At 41.4% G+C, this 12,555-nt stretch overlaps 1 protein-coding gene across 1 annotated transcript in view; it reads right to left on the minus strand.

The window, feature by feature from the left end:
• Positions 1-12,555, minus strand: part of MOV10L1 (Mov10 like RNA helicase 1) — a gene marked incomplete at both ends in the record, with an annotated part of 48,636 nt that overhangs the window by 2,858 nt on the left and 33,223 nt on the right. The window contains 4 exons of the mRNA XM_082310219.1: positions 3,418-3,534; positions 3,646-3,650; positions 7,888-7,979; positions 8,760-8,897. Of these exons, the coding sequence (XP_082166345.1) occupies positions 3,418-3,534; positions 3,646-3,650; positions 7,888-7,979; positions 8,760-8,897 (352 nt within the window). The remainder of the gene's footprint in view (positions 1-3,417; positions 3,535-3,645; positions 3,651-7,887; positions 7,980-8,759; positions 8,898-12,555) is intronic.

The following is a 12,555-nucleotide window of genomic DNA, read 5'->3' on the forward strand; positions in this document are numbered from 1 at the left end:
TACAGTTACCATTTTCAGTGCAAATGAGACTGTAACATTCACCTGGAACGTACTAGGGATGACTTATTACCTAGTTAGCAGCACCTGGTATAACACACCCAAAATAAAAGCTTGATAGCATTATACAGGATGAAGAAATCTGACTGAAGACCGGCAAAGAAGCTGCTTTTAAAAATGGGTGGTGGGTTAAGTAAAATTAATGAGCCTCCTGAGAAAGTTAATTGCATGCTATTTACTAGCCTATTATTAGCAGTTCTTTGGGTCTGAAGTTAAAAATCACCACATCTGACAAATGTCAAGTCTTAAACCAGGCAACTCCAGCACAACCTCAAGACTATGGAAATTTGGACAGGTCAAATGGATTGCATTACCCGCCGGCACGACGGCAGCACAGCCCGCGCTCAACCTGACTGGCTCTGCCAGCGCCTGCCCCTCCCAGCACGGGCTGCCGGGCCGGCGGCGGCGGTCGGGCGCCTAGGAAAACCAGCATGTTATTTCAAGGATGGCAATACACATCTGGAGGGTTGCAGGGCCGATAATTACTGTCGCTGTCCTTTTCTATAGCGAGACCTGAACAGTCTTCAGAGAGCTCTCCCCAAACCAGACACAATAGAGGTGAAAATGCCTTTTGGTCGCTGCCCTGTTCCACACAAAGAATGTTTTCATTTTAGGCACTCTACAGGGAATGTTTATGCTGCATTTCTTCTTCTGCCTCACTTATCCCATCTGTGCTGTTTGCTCATTAATTTAAGGGAAGCCAAAAGGGAAATTTTCACTACCCTTCTGTCCTCGCTATCTTGTCCTCTTCCTTGCCCCAGGGCACAGCTGTTAGCAACAGAATGGAAACCACGAGGCCCTTGACTTCCCCAAAAATATTTCCAGCAAATTGCAAAGCGCTGACAATATACATATTTTTGTGCTTCTCCCCTCCACCCGCCCTGCTGCCGGGGATTTGTACGGGTGCTGTGCTGCTCTGCTCTGCCCTCGATGGCCTGGCGCACCCGCTCCGTGCCGAGGGCGGATCCTTACGTGCAGCAGTAACTGCACCTCGCTCAGGCCACTGCTGCTCTGGCGGGCCGTGCCGTGGGCTGCCGCCCGGCCGCCCTCCCTCGCCCCACGGACACCCACCTCGCCCCAGGGCCGCCCTGCTGAAGACGACGAACTGAAGGAACAAAGGCTGCAGCATTAAGGCTTCTCCTTCAGAGCACATTTTTGTCTTGTGATCAACACGGTACATGTGGTTGCTTAAAAAGTCTCGCTGTTGGGGACTTGTTTGCCCCTTCCACTGGCAGGGCTGCTCTCCTGGTTGCTATGACCCCTCTAAACACACGCAGATATTGAGAGAGCCATCACCCGCCAGGCTGACAGTGACTGGGATCATCTTCCTGGCACATTTTGTTGCTTTTCAGACATATTATTAGGAATACACAGATCTCTCAGGAAAACACACACTGCTGCTAAGCATCACTATACTAAAAGGCACATTACGGGAGAGCTTTCCGATCACAAAAAAGCAGCCAAATACCCCAGCTTTTATTGAAGCAAAGGGGTTTTTTTTGGGACCCTAGCTTTACTGTATGCCACTACAGACGTGCCCAAGCACGTTAAAACCTGACACACAGGATACGTTTCACGGACCTCCCCCCTGCGTTATCATCTGCATGGTTTTATGAAGGAACCGAGAAGCCACGCAGCACCACCCGCCCAGCTGCCTCGGTCACCAGCTCGCACAGCACCAGCTGCACCTTCAGGCACCCCCCTGCAGATGCAATGCTACTCTCAGGACCTCTCCTTAAGGAGAGTGCACAGGGAAATAGTTACTATTCATCTCCATTATTCATTTCTGCTGTTTTTCCTACTCCGAATTTCCACTACTTCTCACCTTCTCTTTAGTTTGATACTCTTTGGACACACTTTTTTCCCAGCTGAAAGAACCACAAGGAGGGAACCATAAACCACAGTATTTACATACTTGTTACCTTTTACACTGTGCATGCTCCAAAGTGTAAAAAGAAAAGCGGCACTATTTTCCTTGACGATGGTAACTGAATTCTATTGTACTAAAGTGTACCAAAAACAAATGAAAAAGGACCCAAGTCCTATCCAGGACTTGTCTACATGGGTATGTTATTTCCCATTAGGAAGGGTATATATTTGAACAGCTGCTGAACTCCTATGCTTGTTTAGCATCTCCAACACTTTTAACTGTTCATTCATTTTAAAGTGATCTAACATAATTCATGCAAGTCTCTTGGACTTGCAGTGTGGGCGTTGTTATTTGAGGAGTGCTGTCATAATGAATAGCTCTTCCCATTTATCAATAAACCAAGGTCTTTGGCACTAGGCTTTTGTAAATTTAAATTTACTCACAAACCTAGTAAGACTGTACTTAAATAGGCCTTATTTTACTCTCCATGTGATTACCGTCGTTGTTGAGACTAGTTTGATATCAACTGCACACACCACCTCATGTTAACATACTTCCTCACATCAAGATGTGCTGAGCTCTGCCATCCTGACTTGGAATTATTCTTCTACTAATGCAGTTTTTCAGTGGCTAGCAATCACTGAAGCATTTCATTTTGGTATGCCACAGGTGTAAACCAGTTTCCATCAGCAACCTTTACTTCCTCAGCAAGAGAAAACAGAATTCCAGTTGTGTCATTTTTTATTAACTGACAGGAGAAGAGCTGCTTCCTGGGCTTCTAGGAAAAGATGGCGCAGGCAGCTAGGGCAGGCTTCCCCTCACCTAGCTTCAGTCATCCAGAACTCCGCTTGTCAGCCGCAGTTTCTAGGCTCCCTCTCCAGTCAGTGGAGAGGGACAGGCACCTTCAGGGATTCATTCACATATTCTATAGACACATTTTAGGATGAAGTAAACCACCTTCCAGAGTCATTCCTCTCCCTCAGCTAGAGAGGTAGCCTAGACAACCTAGACAAAACACAGCTCTCAGGCATTTACATTGCCAGCTGTGTACGCACCAGATGAGAGAGAGGGGAATCTTCTGTTCAGTTCTAGCACCTAGGAAGAGAAGTCATGTATGAAAGGCATTGAAGAGAAACAAGTAAAGGTTAGAGAAGGGACTAATTCTTGTGGGGGGGGTTTGTTTGGTTTTGTGTGTGTAATTTTTTTTTGTAAACTAAAAATTGTTTCCCCATTTTCCCTTTGTTGACTGTATTCTTTCATTACCCACAGCCTCTTCTGGCTCCTAATTTTTTCGTCCTTGACATTAGTATTCCTTTAAAGAACTATTAGTTCTAGACTAGAACTATTCATTTGTGCCTTTTGGACAAATTCCAAGCCTTTCCAAATTTAACATTTCAACAGCACTTTGTCCTCTATTTACAGAGAGTTCTTCATTCCATGGTCTGCAGTTTGACTTCTGTCCTTCTACAGCACATCGCCTCCTCACTTACTGTACTTCTGCGAGACACCGCAGTGGAAGTGTTTCTTTTTACTCTTGTAGAGCAATTCTAAAGATATTTCGGTACCAGCTTCCTGAAAGAGATACTGAGACATAACAACACTTGAAGCTGTAAGGAAATTTAAGCAGTTTAAAAGGATTATTTTACACTCCCACTCTTCACCATGTGCTGGAAGAACACCATTCCCCACAGCTTAGAGGCGTATTGCATTTTCCTTACCATTACTATTAAAAAAAAAAAGCGCCAATTGTTCAAATAATCAGAGTATGTAAATTTTAACAAGCCTGGGAAAACTGAGACATTCATATCTGTGAATCAATGCTGATGTTCTCTTTTGTTAATCGAAAAAAAAAGAACAACCCAACAAAAAAACCCCAAAACCAATACTGCTTTTCAAAAGAGTCTGTTTCTTATTAAGATTTAGAATACTTGTCATGGTATCTAAGCTCCAAAATGTGCAGCACAATACTCCTTAACACCTTGAAGCTATTTTATTTAAAGAAGAAAAGTCTATTAAACTTTCCTAACATTGTCAAACCAAGGTTGCAGAAGATAGTAAATAGTGGGTGCAGTTGCCTGCACACTCCAAATTCTATTTCTTGCCCCATTCATTTAGTGTCCTTACTGGGATAATGGGCCCTATGGAAAACACACGATCACATAAGGTGTTGAATAGAGGTTGTAACTAATAGCCTCAATTTTCTTTCGCCTCAGGTGTAGACTGACCATTTTTCAGGATAAAAGATAAAAAGAATTAACAGGGCTCCCACCCCCCATTATCTGGAAGAATACACACAGCATGTCTGTGAAGCCTGATCAGCATGGCACCGGGCAGCATTCAGCCATGCATGTGTCTTGGACTACTGAGCTGGTATGACTTAATTAGGCTCACGTTAGAGGCCCACAGTTTGATCTTCAAAATGTCACTATGTAGTTAGTAGGGATGTAACTTTTATTAGATAAAGCACAATTAAAACAGCTGTTACGAAAAAAATGTGGTACCAGCAGAAATAACAAATGAAACACACAAAAATACTTGCCCAGCAACTCCTGCATCAAGCAGTGATTTAGCATGACCTGACCTACACTGCACCAGCGTGGACAGATGAACAACAGGAATTTAAGGGGAACTTAAAAACATTAAAATTAGTTAGTGGAAGACTATAATAAGCAATATGAGGGACTGCCCCTCTAATAAAGCCTTCATATTCTAAAATACTATTAGAAGTGCATACTTTTTTTTTTTTTTTGCTTGTGATCTAAATGCAGTCACCTACAAGTTAAGGTACTTCTTTCAAAAAGCAAAGACCACCCACTGAGGGAACTCTGGCTGCCGTGGCACAGAATTCAGCTGTTGGGACCACTGTAAGGTTGAGACCACTACAACGCAGAACGTACTCCACAGACCTTTGCTACTGTTTGAAACGTACTGAGAAAACAACGAGAACCTGTTTGGTGTGCAGTTGAGTACTACATGCTTTGATTCTGGCAAGGAAGCCTCTGGGGTTTTCCAATGGCTTGACAGGTCTTTCGAAGGTATTTTTTAAATGTCAACTCTTTAACTGCTTATGTTAGATGGCTCAGGAGTTGTCTGCTTTGCAGACTACCTCTTTCTCAGTCTCTTGCTTTTCTTAAGCCCGCAACGTCTAATACAATATTTGGAGGGAAGTGGGGAAAGAGAAATTTTTAACAGTGTTTCTGTGTTCTCTGACTTGATGTACTGCTGACATGCTCCCAAGAGATGGTGGAAGCCCTCAAACTAATCAGAAATAGCCATGACAAAGAGGAGTTGGTTTTTTTTCTTTTTTGGGAGAAGACTGTTCCTGTAAACAGAACTGAATAACTGCAACATGGTTTTCATGCAAAGTAAGACTTAGTTTGACTGTCTCTAAAAGAAAGAGACTGACTCTAAATTGACTCTGTCATTGTTACTTTTGCATGCAGTGGCTGATCCTCTTTTTTCACATATCTCTAAAGAAATTTATGTAAATTTTTGTCACAGTAAAAATGAAAGATGATTTTAACCAATAGTAAGAAGTCAAACTGTTTTCTCCCCTTTTCCTCATTCCAGCTCATCAGGCCATATGTCTTCATGAAAGAGATGACTAGAATATTGAAGCTAACACCTCTGGAACAATCAGCTCTGCCTGCATGTCAAGCTGCCAGAAGAAACTGTTCTGAAGTTGCAAACACCGTTTAATCCTGTACAGTTCTGATGGGTAGGTCTCTCTTCAAACAAGGTTTTCAGAAGCAGCTGTGTAGGCAGAAAGATATGAGAAACATTGCAAGAGAAGGAAGACGACAAAGTTGTTTTATAGGACACAGTATAGCTTCTCAGTCATTAACAACCAGCAGTACACAGGGTGAGGTGAAAGGGTTAGAAAAAAATGTAGTTTTAAATGCATAACAGTAGAAGCAGGAACCGAAATCCCTCTTCTCCCCATTCTTCAACGTAAAGACAATGCAAGCTTGCTTTGTGCAGCCATCTCCATGAGGCATAAGCACTTCTCTGGAAGCACTTTTTAAGACTGTCAGAGACTATTCTTAGTAACTCAGGGAAAAGGTTTCCACAGTTTAGTTGTGGATGATGTGAGTTACAGTAAGAATAGTTATCAGTGAAAAGAGTATATGAGTTTCTCCACTGGCAAAATGTAGTTGTTGGATGAAAGATTTTTTTCTTCCCTCAAAAATGTGTACTTGCCCTTTAAACTAAGAACTCTTCTAGAAAAATAAACACCATGTATGATAATAGGCATTTATCATTTGACTTTTGCTGAGTAATAAAAGCACAATATTAAAAATAAATCAAGTAGTTTTTTATCTTTGTAGAAACTGATGTCAACATGCAAACTATTATAGTTATAAGATTATTAACTTGTAGCTATTAAGTAACACAATATAATCAATCCTCTGCTACTTTGCCATGCAGAGGTCATAGAAATACTAAATCAGAAGTTCTGGAGTATATCTTGCAGTAAAGTAAGCATCATCCATCTCCATTACGATCTCTTCACTGTTCTCTGAAGAGAGCATGAGCACACCGACAAAGAGCAAGGTTGGCAGTAAGTCAGTGGTAGGTCTAAACAGTGGTTTGTGAGATGTGGTAGGTCGTAATACAATCCTGAAGCAAGAGGTCCTTCAACAGGCAATCTTTCAATAGGGGACTGCTGATAGCAAGAATACAGCTAACCCATCAGTTATTTTTAATTTTGGCAAAATAAAACAAGATACTTTATTTTACAGTGTATTTGTAGGAACACAAAATATGGTTTTAATTTTCTTTTAACCCACCATTTGAGGCATTGTTCTGCCATACACCACAGCAGATAGCTGGAGTGCAGTGGAAAACCAAGAAAATCCTGTATGATCTCAGCTGTGTATACAAAGGCCTTAAAAACTGTGGGGTTTTTAAGCATGCTTGGCTTAAGATACTCAACATCAGTCAAGTGGAGATATTAATGTATCATTCCAGTTCACATCGTGGATATATTACTGTAACACTCCCATAACAAAATTACAAGACACATATGTTCTTGGGACAGTCCAATTTTAGGAGGCACTACAAAGTCTGAGTCAACTGAGACGCTGAAAAAACTACAGAATAAAGAAAAGCTAACATAAGAGTTCATTAAGCTTCTTCTGAAGCTTAGAGGATTCAGGCATACTGTTATAGATTTAGGCATACTGTTCTATGCAGAGGCATAAAACCACATACATTTTAAACAAAAAAGCAAATAAGTTGCCACTACTATTTTATACTGTTAAATTTCAACTTTTTCCACTTCTTAAAAAAAAGTATTAAAAATCTTGTTTGGAGAAACTTCCAACCATTTCAGAACACGTGCCTTTCCCTGGGGACAAAAGGTGCTGGATTTGCTCAGGACTGAATTTCTGTTAAGTATTTGTTGTTTCAGAACAGATGAGGATTGAATGCATCTTGAACACTGAAAAACTAGTCACACCTGTCAATTAAAGGTAATAGGATAAAAATTTTGCTTACCTTTCCATGAAGAACAATTTTGATTAAAAAAAGTTTCATCTAGTAGATAATACCCATTTAACAACTTATTACGTGTTATTAGAAGGGACATGTTCAAATTATTCTTCAAGCAAATTTCTTTAATTCAGTAAAGTCATCTTAAACAGTTCCCCTACCCCCCCCCCCCCCCCCCCAATCCTTATGGTCATCAAATATGTAATGCATCATTTGGGGATATGTAAAATACCAAAGTCAACAACAGCTCTTATTTAATATTTAATGCTCAGACTCTTCTTATAGGGTGGGAGAATATATGGTGATATTACATGTTATTATGCTTACAGTACTTCGGAAAGCAAAATTAAATCCTACTATGATATCACAGGTTGTTGTATTTATCAATCTTTCAAATGATACTAGCTTTAAAAATATTGTAAACTGATCCATATCTAGCAAAGTTAAAGTGAAGCCCAGACACTCACTTCTGCAGGCTTTCCAGCTCCGAAGGCAGGTCACAACCTACGTAAACTCTATTCATTAAACTGTATTCTAACAGTGCACAAAAACAGGGATCCTGCAAGAGAAGATTAATGTTTCATTTAAATCATGCTGCTCTGTGAAGTGAATCTGCAAACAAATTAACATGGTACATGAATGCAGGAGATTTAATAGGACCTTTTCCAGAAACAGAACTCTACAAATGGTGCAAACATGGTGTAACATGGGAGGAAGACACCTGTAGCTGCTGTAAATTACATTTATTGCATGTAGGTGTGGGGAGAATAAACTTTCTATTCAGACCATTTCTGGAATACTGCTTTCCTTCTTATCCAGAAAGTCAGATCTAACACCTTATCAGATATTAAGGAAATCCCACCTTATTCCTATAGAAGGACCATGCATGGGTTCAAGAAGGAGGCCACCTCCCTGGCAGGCCATTATATTAATTGGGAACAATCGCTTCTACCACCCTCCATTTAAAAAGTGAAACAACTCTATTTTGTGAAGAATCTGACTGCATAAGGTTATTCAGAGTATGCTTATTGGACTTGCAGGCTGCTGGAAAACTTCAGCATTGAGGTTCTGACCTCTTCTAGGGAGAAAGGAGGTAGGAGCCTGTATGCACAGATCAGCATTACAATTTCCTTTGTGCTTGGAAGTCTACTGTGTGGGTACCTGAACTGTCCATACTTATAGGAACCTATGGAGTTCAGATATTCCCAAATGCAGACTGAGGACAGCGTACCAATTCTTAACAGAATCTCATGTTCTCTCACATCAGATTACCCCCCAAATCATTCATTTACTGTGGAAAATACCACATGCAATTCGAAGATATAAAACCAAAACTTACTTTCACAAGAACATGAGGATTTCCCACGACAATCAGCAAAGCTTTTGCTCTAGTAATTGCTACATTAAATCTCTTTGGGTTAGCAAGAAAGCCCAAACAGTATTTATCATCACCCAATAAGCCTTCATGAGATCGCACCTAAAAATAATTATAGATAATTTTAGAAATGGAATAATGGCAACTTACCTAGCCATAATGTAACTTGTAACATAATATTTGCTTACTGAAGCAATCCACAGCTTAGTGTCAGCAATGCACAAGTTAACTTCATAATCCAAATTTCAGCTAGCTAACTATTTCCCACCATTGGCTTTCCCACAGAAGGCTTATTCTCCAACAGGCTGCTAATGCAACTTCAGCAATTTCAAGAGAATGGTGTACTGGTTTTATTTTAGCATCAGGACTATCCACTGTAATTTGAAACAGAAGATATGAAAACTGCTTCCTAAAAAACAGTAATTTTATCTTTTCAATAGAAGAAATGCTAGAGCTGCTGGTATTTAATTCCTACAGTTGAATGACAATTCAGTGTGTCTTTCTGCTAGCCTTCTTCAGTAGTCTTATCAGCGTGCTTTGACTTAGCTTAGAAAAAACAGCCAGAGCAACTAGTGTGCTATAACTATTGCTCATTAAAATTTCACATCTGTTTAATCTACATTTGAACCCATCTTTGATAAAAGAAAATTGTCATGACCGTAAGAACTAGTTCTTATAAATAGGAGCATAGTACATACCTAGAACTACTTTAAGAGAGATACAATGCTGGATTGAAAAGCTATGGTATGATGCAGAACAAAGAAAGTAAGCATAGTACCACTGCCCTCAGGAAAAAACACAAACAAGAAAATCCCACAAACTCTTCCCCCGAGCCACAAAAGAACCCCCAAAAAAACAACTGTTCCTCCACCCCTGCATTCACCCTGCCTTCCAGTGCTTTAGTTGTTTACATAGCTGTTTTATCCTCCTCTCTCCTGGAATCCTATGTTAAAAGTAGTCCAGTACCGGTCATATCTTCAGCTACACATTCCCGGTCTATAGTTCCTCCTTTGATGAATTTGCCTTATATGCTATTACTCAGACCTACACTGGCTCTGCCTGTACTGTACACATTCTTGAACAGCCCTGAGGGATCTTGGGTCACAAACACCTCAGGAACCCCACGTTGCAAACACTTAAATCTTTACTTAGGAACTTACTGAACCGAAACCACATTACCATTTGGAAAAAAGCAAGCATATGCAGACTTTTTTGTATCCTGAACTGAATTCCACACTGTAGAAATACAGCTGTGTAGGGCCCCACAATGCCCACCGAAAGAAAGTCTAAACCCCCGAACACAATCACGTACACTAAACTGGTATCACTTGCTGACGTTCAAAGTTTTAAGTTAGCCTTTCTCTAAAGTTTCCTGACTGTCTTTTCCACTGATCTGGCACAGATTTTTACTTCTGTCCAGGAGTTCAGCGTGCCTACAACAGTGCACTTCTGATGGATGTTGTCTCAGAACATAAAGGATTGGTATCACATATTCTGGTAGCCAGAAGCCATCTGCAAAAAGCCTCAGTAGCTATCAGCTGACTTACCAGCTGCTGCTTACACTGGACTCCACACCGACTTCTCCTTAGAAGCACAAAGAAAAGTCTCCTGTCAAGAGCCCCAGCCAACAATCTTACATGCCTGAGAATCATAGAATACCAGGTTGGAAGGGACCTCGAGGATCATCTGGTCCAACCTTTCTAGGCAAGAATTTGCACAATCTAGACGAGATCGCCCAGCACCATGTCCAGCTGAGTCTTAAACACGTTCAGCGTAGCAGAGTCAACCACTCACCTGGGGAGATTATTCCAATGATTGACTGTTCCCATTGTGAAAAGTTTTCCTCTTGTGTCCAATCGGAATCTCCCTGGGAGTAACTTGTACCCATCACCCCTTGTCCTCACCATGTGACTCCTTGTAAAAAGGGAGTCTCCATCTTCTTCGTAGCTCCCCTTTAAGTACTGGTACATGGTGATGAGATCACCTCTAAGCCTCCTTTTCTCAAGGCTGAACAAACCCAGCGCTCTCAGCCTGTCTGCATATGGCAGGCTTCCCAGACCCTTGATCATCTTGGTGGCCCTTCTCTGGACCCCCTCCAGCCTGTCCACATCTTTTTTGTACAATGGGGACCAGAACTGTACACAGTATTCCAGGTGTGGCCTGACAAGCACCGAGTAGAGTGGGATAATGACTTCTTTATCTCTGCTGGTGATGCCCTTTTTGATGCAACCCAGCATCCTATTGGCCTTCTTGGCCGCAGCAGCACCCTGTTCACTCATGTTGAGCTTCCTGTCCACCAGGACCCCCAGGTCCCTTTCCACGGAGCTGCTCTCTAGCCAGGTGGATCCCAGTGTGAGCTGCACTCCTGGGTTATGTTTTCCCAGGTGCAAGACCTTACACTTGTCCTTGTTAAACTTCATAGGGTTCTTGTTAGCCCACTCTTCCAGCCTATCCAGATCTTCCTGCAGGCTGGCTCTCCCTTCCAGAGTGTCTACTTCCCCACTCAGTTTGGTGTCACCTGCAAACTTCATCAGGCTACACTTGATCCCATTATCCAGATCACTTAAAATATTGAATAGCATTGGGCCGAATATCGATCCCTGGGGGACCCCACTTGTGACAGGTTGCCAGTTTGAAAAAGAGCTAAGACAAAGGACAGAAAAGTAAGGACATAAGCTCCTGTAGTTTTTCCCTTTATGGGGCTTTCATGTGAACTCAAATACCAGGGATATGTGCATGCACTGGCGTAATATCAAGCATTTAGAGAGAGGGAACTGGCATACGTCTGCATCTAACCTCAGCTCAACCTCAGAGTATTCTGAAGCCTGATGTCTCAGCTGCTACAGATAGGGCTTCCACACTCTAGTCTGAAAACTAGCCTGAAAACTATGACTACATCTCTGTCTGTTGCCTGCAGATAACGTGCACTGAGATCTTTCAGAAAAAACAGACCTCTGCTGGAGCATATTGGTCATCAAGTTTGCATAAGGTGAGAGAAGGGCTGCCAGCTTCCAAATAACAACAGCAACTCCCTCCCAGTACTCTGTGACACAACCTTCTTTCCCCCTTTGTCAAATGCAAGGGATGGGCTCAGCACAAATCCACAAACACGCATCTTCCCACATTTCCTGAATGCTCCCTTTTGTCAGCACTTTTCTGAAAGACCCATTTACTGCAGAGAGTGAAACTAAGTACCTCTGCATTTTCATGGTTGTCTAAAAACCTCTAGTGACGCAGTTTATGCCCCTATACCTTCATATTTACATAGTAGTCATCAACCAAAACCAACTCTGAATCAAGGAGGTGATGTACTGTTAAAATGATGGCCTGTGACTAGTGTACTGCTGAAGTAGAAACATAGCATGGATTATTTCTTTTCCCCCAGACCCTTTCTTCAAGGCATTTGATAGTTTCAGATTCAAAAAGCTAGCACCTAGAAAAGACCATTAACAATATCTGCATAATACAACCAGCACAGCACTTAATGGGCAAGATAATGATAAAAGACTATCAAGTGCTCTCGTACCAAAAAAAATAAATATAATTAAAATACATAAAGTTGTGATACAGGGTATTCAGCTTCTAGGCACAGTCAGTGTTGGTGTCTGGGAAGTCGTCAGCTGTATACCATTAAGCTGTATACCATTGATGATTCTCAAACTGAAGGTGAAAAAGAATGTAAGAACCTACATCAGCTTTTATAAGTCAAATAGCAATTACTTTTTAATACTGTGATTTACACAGTTGTCTCTAATATTTA

This window comes from Platalea leucorodia (assembly GCF_965183815.1).
Source record: "Platalea leucorodia genome assembly, chromosome: 4".
Taxonomy (NCBI): Eukaryota; Metazoa; Chordata; class Aves; order Pelecaniformes; family Threskiornithidae; genus Platalea; species Platalea leucorodia.